This window comes from Podarcis pityusensis (assembly GCF_964106645.2).
Source record: "Podarcis pityusensis genome assembly, chromosome: 16".
Taxonomy (NCBI): Eukaryota; Metazoa; Chordata; class Lepidosauria; order Squamata; family Lacertidae; genus Podarcis; species Podarcis pityusensis.
In genome coordinates this window covers 21,848,063-21,867,173 of record NC_138041.1, presented here as the reverse complement: position 1 = coordinate 21,867,173, position 19,111 = coordinate 21,848,063, and the positions used below count along the sequence as shown (strand labels likewise).

Genomic DNA, 19,111 nt, shown 5'->3' with positions numbered 1-19,111 from the left:
CCAACCAACTATGCACCATCACCAGATTGTATACCTAAACCATCTCCAATAGGTGCTTGGCCAGTCTATTCTTGAAAACATTAAAGGAAACCAACTCCATAGTCTTTTATGAAGAATATGGATGGAGACGGTGGGTTGGTCAGTCAGTCAGTCTTAATGCTTGCTCATAATACTAGTTACAGATAGGTAGCCGTGTTGGTCTGCCATAGTCAAAATAAAAAAAATCCTTCCAGTAGCACCTTTAAGACCAACTAAGTTAGTTCTTGGTATGAGCTTTCGTGTGCAAGCACACTTCTTCAGATACTTCAGTGTATCTGAAGAAGTGTGCTTGCACACGAAAGCTCATACCAAGAACTAACTTAGTTGGTCTTAAAGGTGCTACTGGAAGGATTTTTTTTATCATAATACTAGGTCACTCATTGATGATGAGCAGCAGAAGCAGGAACTTGTGAATCACTTCCACACACCCCGAAAGCTCCCAGTTCCATGGTCTCCTACACAGCCAAATGCAACCCAGCCCTTGAGAAGTTTCATGTTGTCACTGAAATCTGGCTACAATTTTAGCATTTATTTCCAGATCATTAATCTATTGGGAGAGGACACTTTCCCCCATCTCCTATAGCGCTGGAGATGTCATTTGTTTACATTGCATCAGGAGGTTTATGATGAGGCGAAGGGTAAACCCTCCTTACTACATTGTAGTCCTGATCCTGATCGAGCCTTCTGTGGCTGCTGTTTTAGCAAAGAGAAAAACAAGCATGCAGTTGCTTAATTACATGTTTTAACACGAGGTTTGGTCCTCAGAAAAAGGCCAGTGAAGGTGTTCAAGTCAAGCGTTCAAACTCAAGAGTGGCCTACGAAATAAATGGGAACACTGATGCCCAAGTCCTCAATTCATGTCCATGGTAGGGAACTTCAGGCATGGGGACTGAACTTAGCCCTCAAGACAGCTCTGGCTGCCTCTTGCCACTCCCCAGTTTATACCTCGCTCTTTCCACAGCCTCAGCCACTTTTGCCTGGCTGGTATAGTATGTGCCTCTGAACTGTGACCCTGCCTCTTGCTTACCAGGATGGAGGGGGAGTGGTCTATGGGCAGAATCCTCTGCTCTTGTATGGCTGGAGCATCACCTCAGACTGAAAAGGGCTTCCTTCCCTCCTCAGATTTATATTGCACATGGCGGAGATATAGAGAGGGCTGAAGTGGTGGAAGGCAGATTGCAGAGAAGCATCAATAAACCGTTTTCTTAGTAAGAGTTGCCCTCACCCAAGACATACTTTTGGAATGGTCCAAACAATATTGATCTTCAGCCCTCCAAACAATATCTGTGTGCTGCATGTGAAATTGAGCGTTGCTGGGCATGTCAAAGCACCCCCATGCAGTCAGTGCACGTGTGACTGTTTCAGCTGTACAAGTCCATTTTTTCCCCCTAAGGCTACATAACGACTTAAAACTGTTTACGCTCTTCAGATAATATATTTGTGAGTTAACGTTTTTCCCAGGGCTCTGTAAATTTTGGAGGAAATACTCCCATCTGTGACCACCGCTTCCTCCCCACCCTGTGGCACATGATGTGCATCATCTTTAAGGGGTTTTTTTATGGGGGGCTGAACTTTCTGAAATTTGCAGAAAGGGAACTTCTGCAAAATATGTTGAGGAAATGACAATTATGTGCTTAGCAGGAAATGGAAAGCTAAGGTTGCCTGTGTGCATTTTCTTTAAAATATAATTTCCTTTAGACCTGTAACTTTTTTTGTACTTGTATGCACTGTTTTCTCTGTTACAGGCTTGCACATGACAACTCTTTAAGAAACACACACCCAGGTTTCATGTAGGGCTGCACTAAGTATTCACCAGTTCCAATACTAGTACTGAAACCAGCAGTTTCTGCAGAGTAGATTTCTCACCTGCAAGAAAACAAGATTGCGTGAACATTCACCTTCTTTCTCTGTACCCCCTTGCTTTCCCCCCAATTTTATTGAGTTCTGTTTCCCCTTGCGGGTATTCACCCACCCCTGGATTAATACAGGTATATATCACAGTGCTACTACATGTGATGATGAAGGTGATGGATTTTAGTAAATAAAACCTGCAGGTTTGGTTCCCTGATGGTGCCATTGGAGGCAATTGAAAATGAAGGTAAGCTAGGACAATTTCTGAAAATATGCAACTGTTTGGCAAAGAGTGCTTAAACTAATGCAAAGTGGGGTTTTTGGCACTACAAGAATCTTAAATTTACAAATGAAATCAATACACTAGCTCACTAATCATCATATGTCAAGTAAGGTAGGTACTTTTAGGGTCAGAGTTGTAGTTTTTCCTTCGTTTTTTCTCCCAGAAAAATGGGGGGAACCAAGGTGGTGAATGCAGAGAAAGATTCCTGCCAGCATCCTCTTTTCTGCTTTAGACCCTGCATCCCAGATCTCTGAAACCAATAAAGGTTAGGCCTCACCATTGGGATTTTTCAAATAGTAGACAAGTACAAGAAAGAAAAACTGGAGCACTGTTCATTTAAAGCCCATAGCAAATTGCTATGATACTGCAGTTTGAAATATGAAGAGTTATGTCCTCACTGCCAGTTCTTGGCTTTGTTGGTCTGTACTCAATACTGTGACCTGTTTGTTATTTGATGCTGTTTGAGGATATCTTAAATGCAAACATTTGTATTTAACAAAAGAGGGGCGTCCTACCAAGTTGTTCCTAATTGGTAGCAATGATTGTTAGGTCCAGTGTTTTCCATCTCATCTCATCTCACACCATTCCAACCCTTACCTTTCCCCTTCCTCCATTTTATTAGTGTTTTAAAAAACAATAACAATAACTTGCATGCCTACATATTCACTATGTAGACCTCTTTCCAACTTCCAATTTTGCATGCTATTGCCCTCTGCAATCTCTTAGGAAAAGGATTTCCCCACCATCACCTTTTCTTTTAGGTCTTGCCCGTGCTTGTATGCACAAATTTAACCATGTGTATCAGAGGTGCACATTTGTGCACATGCTTTTACAGACTTGATCAGACCTCCCCACCATGCACAGTGTTGAAAGAACAAACTAGGAAGGCCATCTCTGCTTTTAGACTCCACTGTGTAGAACCCACAGGGATGACAAGGCAGCATTCTTGAGGCACAACAAGGCCACAGTGCATTAGAAATAAAAGCCTGAGGTTTTCAGTTCAGGTGTGGCAGTGACACAGCTTTGCTTTGGGGTAACTGCACTGTGCGGTGGCGTAGCCACAAGACTTTTTAAAAAGAGCAAGAATAAAGATTCAGTGGGCGGAAAAGATTTTCTGGAAAGCATGTATTAGGAAGGGTACGTCCTCAGTGCAAACTGCCTCAATGCCACCATCGCATCTGATGAGAGAGAAAAATTACTAATGAAATATGAAAATGATCCTTCCTGCACACTTGCCACTGCAGAAGTGTGTGTTGGAGTCTTGCCTCCTGTGGTGCATATACTTCTCTCTCTCTCTTTTTTTTTAACCCTCCTGCCCCTTGTCTTATAGGAGAGTGAGCATGGGACAAACCTGAATAGGAAGATGGACAGTCTGGGCAGCAACCACTCTATCCCCAGCATGTCTGTGAGCACAGGCAGTCAGAACAGCAGTGTCAACAGCATACAGGAGGTCATGGATGAGAGCAGCTCTGAGCTGGTCATGATGCATGACGACGAGAGCACCATTAATTCCACTTCCTCTGTTGTGCACAAGAAGGTATGTTCGCTGGTGCTCTCTCTCCCCAGTCTCAGGCAATCTCTGCTTTATTGCTCTTGCTGCTTCAGGTCTGTGAAGGTACTATAAGTTAACTCAAACAGCTCAAACAGCTGAAGGGAGGAGGTTCTGTGCCCTTTGCAGGATTTAGGGCTGCTCCCAGTGTTTTCTGAAATGCATTTTTTGAAAGTGCGTGTATCATAGTGCCCAGAAAATGAATGGAGGCTCGCATTTTTTTGGCAGTGTTTGGAAAGTGAAACACATGTGTAAGATGCGAGTACCTTTAAAAAAAGTTAAGATGGCAGTGAGGAGAAACCTCTGAGACAAAGAATTGACTTGTTCTTTTAAGAAAATTCTGTTTAATCTCTTCCCCTGCTTTTGCACCTCAGCACTGCATGTATACCTTTGTCCTTGCCTGTAACTCCACCACCACCACCACCTTGTGTTCTGAACATCTGTCTTCCCCCAAGTGGTTGTCATGTTGGTTGAAATGGTCACATCCACCAAACTAATTTGATAACTTCAGTAACTTCCAGCCAAATCCAGACCCGCGCTTGGATTTCCCCCTCAACAGGTTAACAGTGAACTGGGTCACTCCCAGAAGGTATGTTCTTGGAGGGCTCAAATATGCATGCTTTCTTCTCCTGTTTTCCTACATTACTATACACATTGTCACCTGGTCTCACTTGGCCAGCGGAAAGGATACATTCAGGAGCCTGTGACCCCAGGCAAAAAGAAGGCGTTAGCATTGAGACTTCCATTGGAATAGTATTTTTAGACTCGCTCAGCAGCAATTGCAACTGCACAATGGTGAAATGAAGACGGTGTCCCTCTCTTCCTCTTTGAAAGAGTTTGAAAATTGTCTGTTGTCAGGTGATGCACCTATAAATCCTGGCACGGTAGCCATGCAGCCCACCTTTGGGCCCAAGAGGATAAGAAGACAAAGGGAAAGGCACTGCATGCAGGAACAGAAGGACAGAAGACCTTAAGTGTACACTGAAGATAACTTATTGCCCATTTGCAGATATTGCAGCCCTACCTTAGAGGCACCTTTGATTCAGTACTTCCAAAGAGAAACCAAAAGTCTTACACATAATATTTTGAGATGGTTTAGAAGATGCTTCTGTTTCTGTTTGAAAGTACAAAAATGGTGTCTCCCTTGTGGAAGAGTTTTAATACTTCAGTGCACATACATTGAGCAATACATTGTCTTCTGTGCACCCTTAAGAAGGAAAGGAAGAGCAGCACACAAGAACCTGCAGCACCACAAAACTTAAGTGTATTACAATAATGGTCCTAATCCAGAAACAGAGATACCGTAACCCATTGATTTAAATGGGAGTTGAGTCTCTTTAATTGGCTCTGCTTGTTCATTTGCCTGCTGAAAGTTTGCAAAGTAGAACAGAATACAAGCATTTAACGAAACTTGAATTAAGAACGTTAACACCTTTTTTAAGAAGGGAGATAGGAAAGAAAATTATACTTGAGGGACAGTCAGCCATCTGAAGAAGGAAGATTAGTAATGTGCGAATTCAGTTGTCTTCATATAAACTAGGGATGTGCCTGTTCCAGTCATAGGGAAAGCACTTGATAAATTTGCTCACCAAAGACTTTTGAGTAACCTTAGCAGTCATGGAATAAGAAGAGAGATCCTTTTCATGGAGCATTAGCATCTTTAGGAAACCGAAAGCAGAGAGTAGGGAAAAATTGATAGTTCTCCCAGATCTACATTGGGACCTGCTATTACACTTGTTCATAATTGATCTGGAGATAGGCTCAGCAGCAAGATAGCCAAGTCCACTAATGATAACCAAAATTGTCCAGCACAATTAAAATAAATTGTGAGGAGCTCTGAAACCATTTTTTCCATATTGGGTGAATGGGCACTAAAATGGCAAATGCATTTCATTGTAAAGTGAAACACATTAGGACAAACAAAAAAAAAAAAACCACCCCAAACTCACATATACACTGATGTAATCCAAACCAGAGCAAGACCTTGGACTCACAATGACCCAGTGTGCACCAGTTGTGAAAAAGGCGAATTCCATTCTAGGGGTCATTAGGAAAGGGATTGAAAATAAAACTGCCAGTATTTTATTTCCATTGCACAAATCTGTGTCGTGACCACACTTGGAATATTGTCCATAGTTCTGGTCACCTCAGCTCAAAAAAGATATTGTAGAGGTGCAGAAGATTCAGAAAAGGGCAACGCAGATGATCAAGGGGCAGGGCCAGTTCCCCTCTGAGGAAAGGTTGCAACATTTGGTAATACACAGTTCAGAGAAAATGGGAGTAAAGGGGGAAGCAACAAGATAGAGGTGTGTAAGATTACAAATGATGTGGAGAAAGTGGATAGAGAGAAGTTTCTCTTTCTTTCTAATAATTCTACAATCTGAGGCCTTCCAGTGAATATTGTACTCACGGAGTATTTCCTCATCACACACTTGAAGCAGGCTTAAGATGGGGAAGAGAGGAATATGCCTTGGTATTCAGGTAGAGAAATGCACATATGCCTCATTCAGAGGACTTTTCAAAACTAGGATACTACCCCCATGAACAGCTAAAAGTGTGACTCGTGCATTGGCTCAGGACATACTTATTACTGGAGAAATCCAAAACTGAGTCAGGTATAGCCCTCTTCCATGAAGTGGGAAATGTAAAGGTGAGGTTCTTCCTGGTTATGATCTGTCCACATCACCCAAGAAACTTAAATTTGAGACAAATGGAGTCTAAGATTGCCCTGGCTATTATTAAACAGCAAGGGAGACATTTCTACATCAAAATGCCAGTTTGGGCTTACCTCCGTTCTCCAATCCCTTTCCCTTACACTGAATTTGCCCTTTTCACTGCTACAACACACTGAGCTGACATTTCTGGTGGGCTTTCTGCTCTGTCTCAAGATCTCTTTGGTGCCAGACCAATTTAGACTTAATCAGAGGTGCTTTGTTCTTGATTATATATGTGTATATATGTGTGTACATAAAACCACACAGCATCAGTAATGAATGGTGCAGTATAAATTGCTGCTTACCCCCTTTCAAAACACACACACACACACACACAGAGAGAGAGAGAGAGAGAGAGAGAGAGAGAGAGAGAGAGAGAGGCAGGTAAGACATACACAGCCCAGCTTGCTTGCTTTGTGCTGATTTTAAATGGAAAATGTTGAGGTTTTTATAGAAGTACACATCTTCTCACATCTGAAATAGGTTTGGTACCTAGCTTAGTTGTTTGGGACTTGATGGCAAACTCGGTTCCTTTTAAGCTTAAGCTGAGACAAGGTTGGTTGGTTGGTTGGTTGGATGCAAGCAAGGTTAGAGCAAGGCAAGGTAGAATAAATGATAGAGCACCTGTTTTGTATAGACAAGGCCAGATTAACATATTGGCATCCTGAGACACGTCAGGGAAAAACCACTGCTCTGAAACTGAAGAGCCACTACCAGTCAGTAGGCAACGCTGAGCTAGATGGGCCAGGGGTCTGACTAGATATGATGCAGCTCCCTATGTTTCAAACGTAAAGTTGTGGCAGTAGAAAGGTGAAGGAAAGAAGTGTGGCCACAGAACAGGCGCAGAAGCAGTAGCTCCCCTTGATCAGACCAAGGGTGGAGCAGGGCAGAGACTGACCCTGGAGCTTTTTAAAAGTGTGCACCATCTGAGCAGCTAACTGGGAAATGCTGGAATATAACATGGTTGGGGAACAGGCCTCTCCTCCCTCTTTCCACAAAGCCTCCTAACTGCTTAGTCATCAGCTTTAGCTATATACCTTATCAAGTGGCAGATGACAGCTTGAACTTTGCTCCCTCTCATAGCAATTGGAGATTCGGAACCAAGATGCTCTCTGTCAGTGCTTTGGCATCCAAGGGGCCTGTGCTGTTTTCCTGAAGCTCGCATGAGCAGCATCAAGGAATAGTTGCCAAAGCTAGTTAAACCCACTGCCTGAGATCCCAGTTACTCATCCCCCTAGGCCTCAGAATTGCTCCATGGAAGAGAGTCAAGTCGATATAAAGACAATCATTCTGAGAAGAAGCCTAGAGGGATATAGGACTTAGGGTGGTTCCATAAATGTTCCTGTCAGAAGGCTGTGAGAGAGAAAATGTATTCATGATTTTGTTTCTTTGTGAAATCCTGGCTGAACAGAGGTCACTATCTTTGGGTGCTTCTAGTGAGGTCTTGTAATATTTACTCCCTTCACTTTGGCCTCTCCCCCCTCCTCCCCACATCGTGCATGAGCCTGGGAGAAAGAAGTACACGCCCTTCAGTCCTTAAGGGTGCTTATTTATTCAGGGAAAAACATCCCATTCTTGAACATGCAACTTTCCTTGTTCAGTTTAGATGTGACGGCTCAGTATCGTACAATGGCATTTGTCTATTAAGAGCGGAAATGGTACAAAAGAACTTAGGTATTGTAGAATTGCATATTAAAGAAAAGTACCAGTAAGACTGAATTCATGTTCATATTCCCAAATAAACTTTAAGATACTAGAAAATAAGGAAAAGGAATGACCATGTGGGAAAGGTAGAAAATTACAAGTATCTAGGAACAATCATTACAAATATCTAGAAACAATCATGAAATGCAGCCAAGTAACCAAAGAATATATTAATTATCAGAGCCAATGTATGCCTAAATAAGACAATGTCATCAAGGAACACTCAAGCAAATTGGAAATGCCAGCTTTATTATTGTACAACTGTTCAACCAGTCTTTCAGTACAAATGTGAATTCTGGACACTCCGGTTTTAAAGGCTATTTTGAAAGTGCTAAGGAAAACATTTTAATGAAGCAAAAGAGCCATCTGGAGAAAACATAATGAAGAGTTTGTGGATTTCACATGCAAGGTAAGACCATAAGGAAGCAAAATGGCAGAACACGATGGGGACCTGTGAGAAGAAGGTACTTTTCATCATGGAAGTTGAATAGGGTGGCACAAGACTCCAGAGTCTCTGACACCAGCAATGTGGAAAGCAACAAACTGACCTGGAATGAGTGGGTACAAATTCTGTGAGCTGGAATGAGTTTGTGCCAAGGTGAGAGGAGATGTACGGTTGGTAATCGGGTGCCTTCGAGATTTGTGAGCCCAGAAGAGAAACCACTCCTAATACGTATCAGTCCTTTCAATCCATGTGCCTATGGCATAGGGGTTGCCTTTCAAATGGTGTCAGCAATTTCCTTCTTCCTGAGGCTTTCCAAGCTTCTGAATGGTGTTATTTCATTATAAAGAAATCAGTAGAGTGGCCAGAGCATGGACACCCAACTTGCACAACGAGTGCAAACTTATCATTCCATATAGGAAATTATTTCAAAGCCAGATTCAGCTACAACACCACAAATTAGTTTATATAAGAAACAGAAGATATCATCCATGTATTTAAGGGTTTGTTGTATCAGAAAAGGTGCCTTCAGTCCCAACCCTAAGTAGTATATTCTTTCCAGCGAAAAAACCAAACAGATGAAGGTATTTTAGAGCCTCATACCTTTGACTAGTAGTCTACAAAAGATAGTTACAACTCAGGTTTTGGGGCCGGTTTTGGACCCTGTCCAAAAAAGCGTGTCATACCACTACAAGCTCTCATTTTCATTCACTTGTAACTGGAGAAATAACATCTACACTGCAATGATATTAATGTGAGAGACCTCAAACTGGAGATACACGTTAGCGCACCACCCACCGAGCCTCTTGTTCAGCAACTTGTGGCTGTGTTGAGGAACAGGTATTTGAGGCAGTCCTTTGACACAGGTGTGTTAGAGGATGCTGCCAGAATGTCTTAATCTGCTGGACCTTAGAAGCAGAACCTACTAGTAGCGCTGGAACAATTGATGAGAACATACTTCCTGAGTCAGTAGCAGGGGTGGGGAACCTGCAGCCCTCCAGTGCTGGCCTCCAAGGGATGATGGGAGTGCAATCAAACAACATCTGAAGAGCCACAGGTTCCCCAGAGGTCCCCTGCTCTGGAAGAAAGTCTTCAACTTCACTTGCAGACTACTTAGTGAACTCTTAGTCCAACTAAGCCTGCTTTGTTTATTCTGTAGTTCCGTCCACCTGCAGAATAATATGAGCAGAAGTCCTTCCCAAGGAAATCACAATCTAAATTTAGACTCTGGTGCTGGCGAGGCGGACAGGAGGAAGGAGCTTAGGGTATCAAGGGATGAATACAGCCAAATACAGTTACTGTGTGGTTAGCCCACATCCCCATCTGAAACGAAGCCTGAGAAATTGAGTTAAATGCTTCATAAATGAGAGCAACAGATGGTCTATGGTTGGTTGCATAAGGATATAGTTTACTTGGAAGAAACAAGCAAAAGGCTATACTTTCACATATCTGTTTGGGAAGGGGTGCATTAAATAGCCATGGGGCCCAATTTGGATTGGCACCATGGTAGGGAGTTGTGGTTAATCCTTCTCTTCCACCCTGCCTCAAAATAAAAATTCCCTCCCACAACAAATGGCTTCTGGAGAGAGGGGGTGTTTTTGAGGAGAACTGCAACATGTGGGGTAAAGGGTTAAACTGCCCCTCCCCATGTGCATCAGTCCTAATTCTAGTTGCCCCCATTCACAGCTACCATTTAACACCCTCTCCCTTAAAAAAAACCACCAACACACACACTTACAGATATACGAAATGTAGTTGTGAATGTTGTGTATTGTCCAGTTTGGTCTTATGTCTGATTAAAAATGGAAGATTACTTTTTTTAAAAAGTCTCACTTGGAGCCTTTCAGCTAGCTTAGAGTGAAAATAGCCAGTTAGAGAAGCAAGAAGAAAGGGATCTAAATGTGGGCTTGATAAATAATTAAGTTGTCATAGGTTATTGGTTATTAGCATTTGGGTCAGGTTAGGGGGAAGCAACTTGTATCTCTCAAGTTGCAAGGGGTATGGGTGGTGCAACAGAGGAAGCTGAATTACTGGAGCCATTTGAAAAACCAGATACTGTAGAGCTAACAAAAGTCCAGTAAATGAGCTACTTGCATGCTCACGAATAAAGTGTTCAAAGTTGTTTGTTTGTTTGTTTAATTTATTTCTATCCCGCGCTTCCCAAAGGAGCCCAGGGCAACAAATTACGTGTCACCTGATAGAACTGTTTGTGAAGGTGGTGGGCTGTGTTTGTGAACAGTATCATTCATGGAGGGTATCAGTCTATGCCCTGGACTCCTTTGGGAGGAAAGGAGGGATATAAATTAAATAAATAATAGGTTCCTGTCCTGGATGACCCAGACTTCTTTCTGAGGCAGAAGGCTCTTCTGTGGGCGCAGGTCTGTAGGAGTCTTGAGCGGGGAATCCTGCAGCTTGCAACACCACCGAAACGAGAGTACGAGGCAGAACAGGGGACAAGTTCTGTGATGAGTTCAGACTTGCTGAGCAAGGAGCCATGATCAGCAGGTGCCTCTTTTCTAGCACCTGAAGTCCCATGTAAGCTTGTGCTCAAGGGCACGGTTAGTGGCCACCTTGTGGTGTAGGTTTGCTAAACTCCAAGGTGGAGCTCTGCCTCCTTATATCACTTCTACTTTTCAGCTAGGGGATGGGACTTGAGCAGTCAGTGACTTGCTTGACTCCTTGGGTGCTTGGTTAAGCAAGCTGGTGCTGAAGCAAAGATTCCATTGCCTAGGCCCTCTTACTGAGAGCTCTCCTAGGTTCTCCAGAACATGGCTATTTTCTCCTTTTAGGAACTTGTTTCCTACAGTGTGACCTGTTGTCTGTTAACCTGCTGACCATTGCTAGATGCCATTCCCATTCCAGACCCATTCTGGTCTTGCTCAGCTCCCAATGGGTTCTGAACCCAACAGTTTCAAGACAATTAGTGAGCACAGACCATGGAACTGGAAACAGCTTTTGTTAGCCATGGTTAGAATTCGTTGGTAAAATAGAATTATGTTTATACGAACAGGAGGATTGTTAGGGAAGGGAGGTGTTAGAACATTTGATTTGCCTGCAGAAAGTACCATGTTCAACCTCTGCCATCTCCAGTAGGGTTGGGAGAGACTCCTGTCTGAAATCCTGGGGAGGTGCTGCCAGTCAGAGTCGATAATACTTAGCTGTCTGTCTCAGCATAAGGCAGTTACCTGTGTCCCCTCCTGCCCACACATAGCTATTGATGGTTAAAAATTACCTGCCCTAATCCAGAGTTCTAGGAGGCTCCCAGACACACGTAGAGTTCCGTAGAAGGATAGGGATACTCAATGAGATACTATATGCTTGCATTTTGAAGCAGCCCTTACATTTTGAACCTTGCATCAAGGATTGGGGCTAAAGTCTCTGAACAAAAAATCCATGTAGGCAGGAAGAATCTTTTTGATGATAGGCTTGTTATGGGCTTCCAATCTCTGACATGCTTATTTTAATGCTGTTAGAGATACTTATACTTTGTTTTAAATATAGGTTCATGGGATAGACATTTATTTATTTATTTCCCCCACTGGGATCATATTTTTTTTCCTTGAAGTTAAATATTTAATCTTGATACTTGATTAGAAGCTAGTTTCATTTAAGTTAATGTAACCATTAAAAAAAGGTAAAGGACCTCTGACAGTTAAGTTCAGTCACAGATGACTCTGGGGTTGCGGCACTAATCTCGCTTTACAGGCTGAGGGAGCCGGCGTTTGTCCACATGCAGTTTTTCCGGGTCATGTGCCCAGCATGACGAAGCCGCTTCTGGTGCAACGGAACACCAAAACCAGAGCAGTGCACGGAAACGCTGTTTCCCTTCTTGCCGGAGCGGTACCTATTTATCTACTTGCACTTTTTGGCATGCTTTCAAACTGCTAGGTTGGCAGAAGCTGGGACTGAGCAACGGGCGCTCACCCTGTTGCGGGGATTTGAACCGCTGACCTTCTGATCGGCAAGCCCAAGAGGCTCAGTGGTTTAGACCACAGCGCCACCCGCGTCCCTAATGCAACCATTAGCGTCCTCCAATAAAATGCAGACTTGGCCTCTCAAACTCTGGCCAAATACTGTTTTCCTCTATCCTTAACAAATTGGGGTGTGGGTTGTTTTTTATTATTTTATTTTTGCTCTGTGATGGAGCACACACATCATATGGAAAGGGTCCCTGGTTCAAACCCTGACATCTCCAGTTAGGGCAAGAAGGAGGGCCTTTGCCAGTCATTGTAGACAATGCTGTGTTAGATGGACCAGTGGTCTATGTCTTAGTATAGAGTAGCTGACTGTGGTCCTAAAAATAAAATCCCACATGCATAAAACTTACCTGCCAGTGGTGAAGATGCAGAATAAGGCCAACTTCAATCAAGTAGCCTTTTAGGTTGCTTATTTATTGCACAAGTGGATGAAGTTTGCACATCCACGTAAGAGTAATCTTTTGCATGATAATGGGTGTGATGTTGGAGTCCCTGCTCAGCCTCCAAATACAGTTGATGAGATTTTCCAAGTTCCTTTGAATTTTAATATGCACTTTGATTTTTTTTTTTAAATACCAAAATTTCCTTGTTTGGAAAACAGCCCTGTTTAGTTCAGATTATAGTTCCTCAAAAAAGTTGCTGCTTATACATTTGAGTTACATGCCAGATGCATCTTACCCTATTGTATTAACAGCTATGTTCTGAAAGATGCACTTCATCACTTGTCAGTCAAGGAGAATCTTGGTCAGTTTTTCCTAGGATAAACGTTGCATCCTTCCTGCAAGCATAGACTCTTCCGCACTCGAAAACCATAAAGTGGCAATGTTGGACACATCGTGAGTCAATTCCTCTTGCTGGAAATGGGAATCCTTCCTCAAGCTTCCTTATTCAAAGAACTGGTTGCACTTGGATATGCGGAAGAAGCCACCCGGATAGTATTCCAGCCATGGTTGTACAACTTGCTGTTAAGCAACCTCCACTGATGATGTTTCTGCACCACCTTAGGACTTCTCGATTAGTGATCCACTACACTTACAGAGCTAAGAAAAAGGAGCAGAAAATGGAAGAGATGATGCCCAGGTCCTCCTGGATGCAGCCTCTGGAAAAGGTTCTGCAAACAATAACAATAATAATAACCACACTGTGTTATTTTCATACTATAGAAACACACTGGCCTGTTGATTGGTTATGTTTGCAATTCAGGCAGATAGGAAACAAAGGCTTTAAACCATTATCGGTGAGTTTCAAGGATGTGCTCACTCGACTTCTGAACATCTCTCCTGCATAGTCCAATGACGAGACCTTACTCCTTCTGTACTTATGTCCCGCAAGCATCCTCACAAGATCCATTTAGACTTATGTGGATGGACAGCGGACTTGCCCTTGTTCCATCTCGTTGGCTTTTTTGGTGTTATGCAGAACTTAAATCTGATGAAAAGTCTTCTGGGAAATGGTAAGAGGTCCTGATGCTTGTTTATGTGCCCCATGTCAATTAGGAGGGATGGGGAAACAGGAGCAGACCCACATGCAACAAGTGCTCTGTCTGATACCATTTTGCTCCAGATTCACAGTTCATTTGGAATTGAAACATGGTGGAACTGCCCATTTGGCACCTGGTAACTTCTGGGTGGTTTTGTTAGGACAGCCTTCTCCATCCTGGTGCCCTCGAGAAGTTGCTGGGCTCCCAGCTCTCATCAGCCCCTGCCAACATTGCCAAAAGCAGGCGGTGGTGATGGAAGTCGCAGTCCAAAACATCTGGCGAGCACCAGGTTGGGGGTGCAGGTTGATTTTCAAAGTCTGAAGCATGCATAATTAGGGTTGCGCTTACTTGGAAGGTACCGAAGAGATATTTAGTACAGACTGGTTTGGAATGGGGTCCACATGGATGTGAGAAGAGAAAAAATGCTAGTAGCTGCTGAAAGGGATGGGGAAGAAGTGACACACAGAGCCTTCTGGATATAGCAAAGCATTTGCTAACCCATTAACACTGGCAAATTAATTGTGTTCCTTTACAAAAAGCCAGCCCTGCCTAGGACCATTTCTGTGTTTTGAAGATCAGTCTTTAGGACCTGGATGACTTGCCCAGAGTGCCTCTGGGGCCTTGCTTACACGACACATCAACATGCAGTAATACTTCTTGAATGTCCATTGCCCAGTGATTTGGTGGGGGTGTTCCGATTCTTATTGCTTTATATAGCATCAACACTATGTAATAAATGAAAATGGTCATTCTGAACATGTTTACGTTCAGGAGGATAATCGGAACCTGGAGTAACTTGAAAGAGTCACCAGATCCTGGTAACAAGTAGAGTGGGTTTTTCATGCCGGTCTTAATTAATCGCCTGTGGTTTGCTTGCTTGATATTGAAGGGGACATACCCTAGCATGATCAGTCTCTGATCGCACCTAAAAATAAGACGATAGCCAGTTCTTTTGATGGAGCTCTCTGATTCCTAGGAAACTGTGGGCGACCCATGCTGGTCAGCAAGGGTATGTGGCCAAACTCCCTTGAAGTGCTGCGTGTGCATGTAGGGCAGGCAGAGTAATACCCCTGAAGTAGCATCCTGATTCTTGCTTTTTAAAACAAATAGTCTTAGGACCTATGGGCTCCCTTAAACCTGGTCTCCAGTCGGTGCCATGGTTCTGTATTATTTGTTATGTCCATTAGAACCAATTCCTTGGTTTTACGGTCCCTTTGCGCATAATAAGAATGAAAATCCAGTGGCTCTGACTTCTGAAAAAGCAGAAAGTTCATTTTATACTTTTCTGGCTGCCACTGGAAATGGGATGTCTGACTAGATGGGCTTGGTCTTATTTCTGTAGGGCCTTCCAGATGTTGCTGTACTCCAGCTTCTGTCAACTCTGGCCAGTGGTCAGAGATGATGGGAGTCAGAACCTGACAACATTTTGAGGGCCACAGATTCGCCACCCTTGCTTTTGGGTTCTTAGTATGCCACACCCTGCTTCTTGGAGCTACTATAGATGGCAGGATGAATGCAACCAGTCTCCTTCCTTACTGAAAAATGTTGGGGGAAAGAATTTGAGTTCCCCTAGCTTGGAGGCTGGCAGCTTAAAAGTAGCCTTTTCTTTATTCCAAATTACAATAAAAGGGTTCTCTTTTTAGTGGTGTGTTTAAATCTGGGCATGTATAATAATTTATAAGTAGTAGATAATAATATATAGCCTGAAATGACACAGTGTGTAGGTCACTGATTTATTCCCATTATGCAGAAGAGTTACTGAGGCCGAGAGGTAACACAGCACTGAAGGCCATCCAACATGTCCACAGATGATCTGAAATTCAAACTCCCATGTCCCAGACCCAAGACACAGACATTTGCCACTGGAAGAATGCAATTTCCCAAATGACATATGCAACCATTTTATTTTTTAAAAAAAAAATATGTGAGAGACAGTATGACACTTAAAACACAAATTCTGGCCATCGTGTCATTGTTTCCTAAAGCTCTGGGTCACAGGAGAGAAGAAAAAACTTAGCAAAGATCATTTGTATTAAACTGTGTTCTGTCTCTTTAAATGTAAAAAAAAAATTCCTTTCCAAGGCTATGGAGAGAAAATGCTAGAACCGTGCACGATCATGACTAGAAAGCAGGATCCCTGAGTGGTCACAGAGTCTTTCCAGCACAAGACACACACAGAGAGGCTGGTCTCCTCCATCCTGCATCTATTTAGACAGAAATGCTTCTTCTTCAGAGCAGATAGCAAGTCCAGAGGAAAATCCAGGCTGGAAAAGGGAATGTGGCAGATCCTTGCTTCTGTGTTCAAAGGGAGCAGCAGCACCACCACCACCACCACCACCAGCAGCAGCAGCAGCATCTTTGCTAGCCATGGAAACCATGTTTTTAAAGGGATTATTTGGGTGCAGTGTTTTAAGCAAGCCCTTCTGAGGACTCTGACTGCTCTGCAGCGCTTTGTGTTTTTGATTCTCTTTTTTGCACATATGTAATTCTGGAGGTTAAAAAAAAAATCTGCCAGGGATTCAGAAGGCATCCCACTAGCGATCAGCTGACATTCCTAACTGAAGGCTGCAATGTGTTGCTTATTCATTTTGTACTGTGAGAGCTGCAGGGACTAGCAGAGAGCCAAACTATGCATTTCAAACAGCAGGGCTTGTGCAAAAAGAGGGGTGAAAGAGAGGCAGCCGGCGAAGAAAGAGCACAACTGGACTTTCTCCTTGTTTTCATCCATTTCTGCAGGATCATGTATTCATAAGGGATGAGGTGGGCCACGGGGAGCGCAGGCCTGAGCTGCGGCCTACCCACTCAGTCCAGAATCGGGCCCTCCACTACCGGAACCGAGAACGCTTTGCCACAATCAAATCAGCATCTTTGGTAAGCAGCCACCACACCCCTTGCCCCGCTATCCTTTTTTTTTCCTCCCCTCCTCGTTCTGATGTGACTGTGTCAGTCTGGGGAAGGGGTCAAGAATTCTCTCCCAACGCCCTCTTTTTCTCTCTCTCTTTTTCTCTCTTTTTGTTGGCATAGCAACTAGATATTGAGAGAGAGAGAGAGAGAGAGAGAGAGAGGTGTTTTTTTATTATTTATTTAAAGAAAAAAATCTTTTGCAGAATATTTTGAAAATATCTCTTAGCAATTTGGGATTTATTTGCAGCAGGTTGAAATTTAAACGTGGCTTTTGGAAGGAAGAGGTGCTTTTCTTTCTTTTCTTTTTTTCCCCTCTGATTGGTTTGTTCCAAATTGCATCCATTTTTGTTGAGTATAATTTCTGTCTGTCTGGGAGGAGGAAGAGGAGGGGGGGGGACGACGGAGTGACTGGAGATATTGATGATTATAATTTTAATGAGTGCTGATGGTTTGACCAGTGGAAGGAACCACTGCCGCCTCTCATGGCGAATTGCTTAGCTGTTTGCATTCATTCATTCTCATTCATTCATTTTACGGCTAACTGCATTGTTCCCATTTGACACTATAAAGGACCGGGCAACTCCTATAAAATGACAGAGGGCTGGGTTTTTCCCCCCTCTTCCCTTCTTTCTTTTTTACCGGAGGGTGCGAGAAAAAGCAGGCAAGAGGAGATGGTGGCGGTGGTTCAGCCAGCATTTGTACTATTGCAAATGTGATTGCTAGTGATGTCTTTGTAGTAGCGAAAGGGGTGTGTGCTTGTAGAGAGTGAGGTCTCTGCCTCCTCCCCCATCCTTTCCTTTTCTCACACACACATACACACACACACTCCCTCTCTCCCTCTAACACACACACACAGCTGGAAATTGGCAGCAGTATCCCAAGAGTGGATGGAGGAGGGGTTGTGATGCTTCGCAAACCAGAAACGATCTCCTACATGTAAAATGATAGAAATATTTGGTATTTCGGCCAAATCAGTATTAGAGGTCACATGGGCAGAGAGATTTACAGGGTGCCCAGCATTTGGCCGTTGCATTTGCTGCCTGCCATTATGACATCATCCTGAGCCAGCCCAGAAATTACAATGGATAACCCTCCCCCCCCCCGCTTTTTTTTTTGTCTTGCCTCGTAGCTGAATGATTTTTCTCCTTTGCCATTTCCCTGAGTCCTCTCCATAGCACATCCGCCCGCCCCTCCACGCTTCCCCTCGCTCCGATCTTCAGGACACATCAAAAGAGCTTCTTGTTAGCCCTAGACAATGGTGGTTTGAGAACGAATTTGCAGTGGTAGAGGCTTCATATCTCCCCCACCCCTTGTGCTGAAGCAGTCGAGTTTGAATTATTGCTCGTGCTCACTGCTGGCATGGATCTCGGGAGGGGTGTATATGTCTGTGTGTGTGTGTGTGTGTGTGTGTGGTTCCCCCACCCCCAGTGTGGCAAGGAAACTGCTCCCTCCGGAACTTACAGGTTGACCCGATTGTACAGGCATGGAAGGATGGTCTTCAGGGCGGCAACACGCCTCACGCCTCATCCAAGCGGAGGCCTTGGGTGTTCTCTCCTTTGGTAGCGAATCTTGTGGCATCTCATTATACCAGTACACCCCTTGCCTTGTAGAAATGGATACAGTCCTGTTGTAAGTTAGCGCAGTCATTCAGTTCCCTCATTCTCAAACTCTTGCTAAAATACTACTCAGTCCAAAGCGTGACTCTTGGGGGCGGAGGGAATTCTGACGCTAGCGGTATATCAGCATCTCACGAATTTCACTTTTGCATATCCGTGTCTAAAATGTGGTGGGTGTCAAGACTGACAACCCCAAATGCAACAGTCCAAAAATCTCCCAAGATAACACCAGGGAAAGTTGGCAGTTGCCGAAATACGTTTTGCCAGCGTTCGCTTGTATAGGTCCTCAATGTGGGGGGACGCAGACCTATTTTGGAAATTCACAACAACCATTTGTTCACAAGTGAGTGTTGGCATTCGCCGAATCTTGCCCCCTCCCATTGTAGCTCATAAATGGCCAAGAACCACACTAATCATTAAGCAGTAGTTACAACCCCTGGGAGACCTGGAGGAGCATTACTATGACCCATGGTACCTGTCTGCCAAGAGGGGTAAGGGAATAGTATGATACACAGAACCAGCTACCACTCGTGTTTTCCCTCTGGCTCCTCT

At 43.7% G+C, this 19,111-nt stretch overlaps 1 protein-coding gene across 5 annotated transcripts in view; it reads left to right on the top strand.

The window, feature by feature from the left end:
• Positions 1-19,111, top strand: part of TAOK3 (TAO kinase 3) — a 121,059-nt gene that overhangs the window by 60,123 nt on the left and 41,825 nt on the right. For 3 of the 5 annotated variants that reach the window (XM_080986230.1, XM_080986231.1, XM_080986233.1), the window contains 2 exons: positions 3,504-3,710; positions 16,776-16,910. In XM_080986230.1, the coding sequence (XP_080842356.1) occupies positions 3,504-3,710; positions 16,776-16,910 (342 nt within the window). Of the gene's footprint in view, positions 1-1,144; positions 2,138-3,503; positions 3,711-16,775; positions 16,911-19,111 lie in introns of those variants that run through there. The other 2 variants (XM_080986234.1, XM_080986232.1) reach the window with 2 other exon arrangements.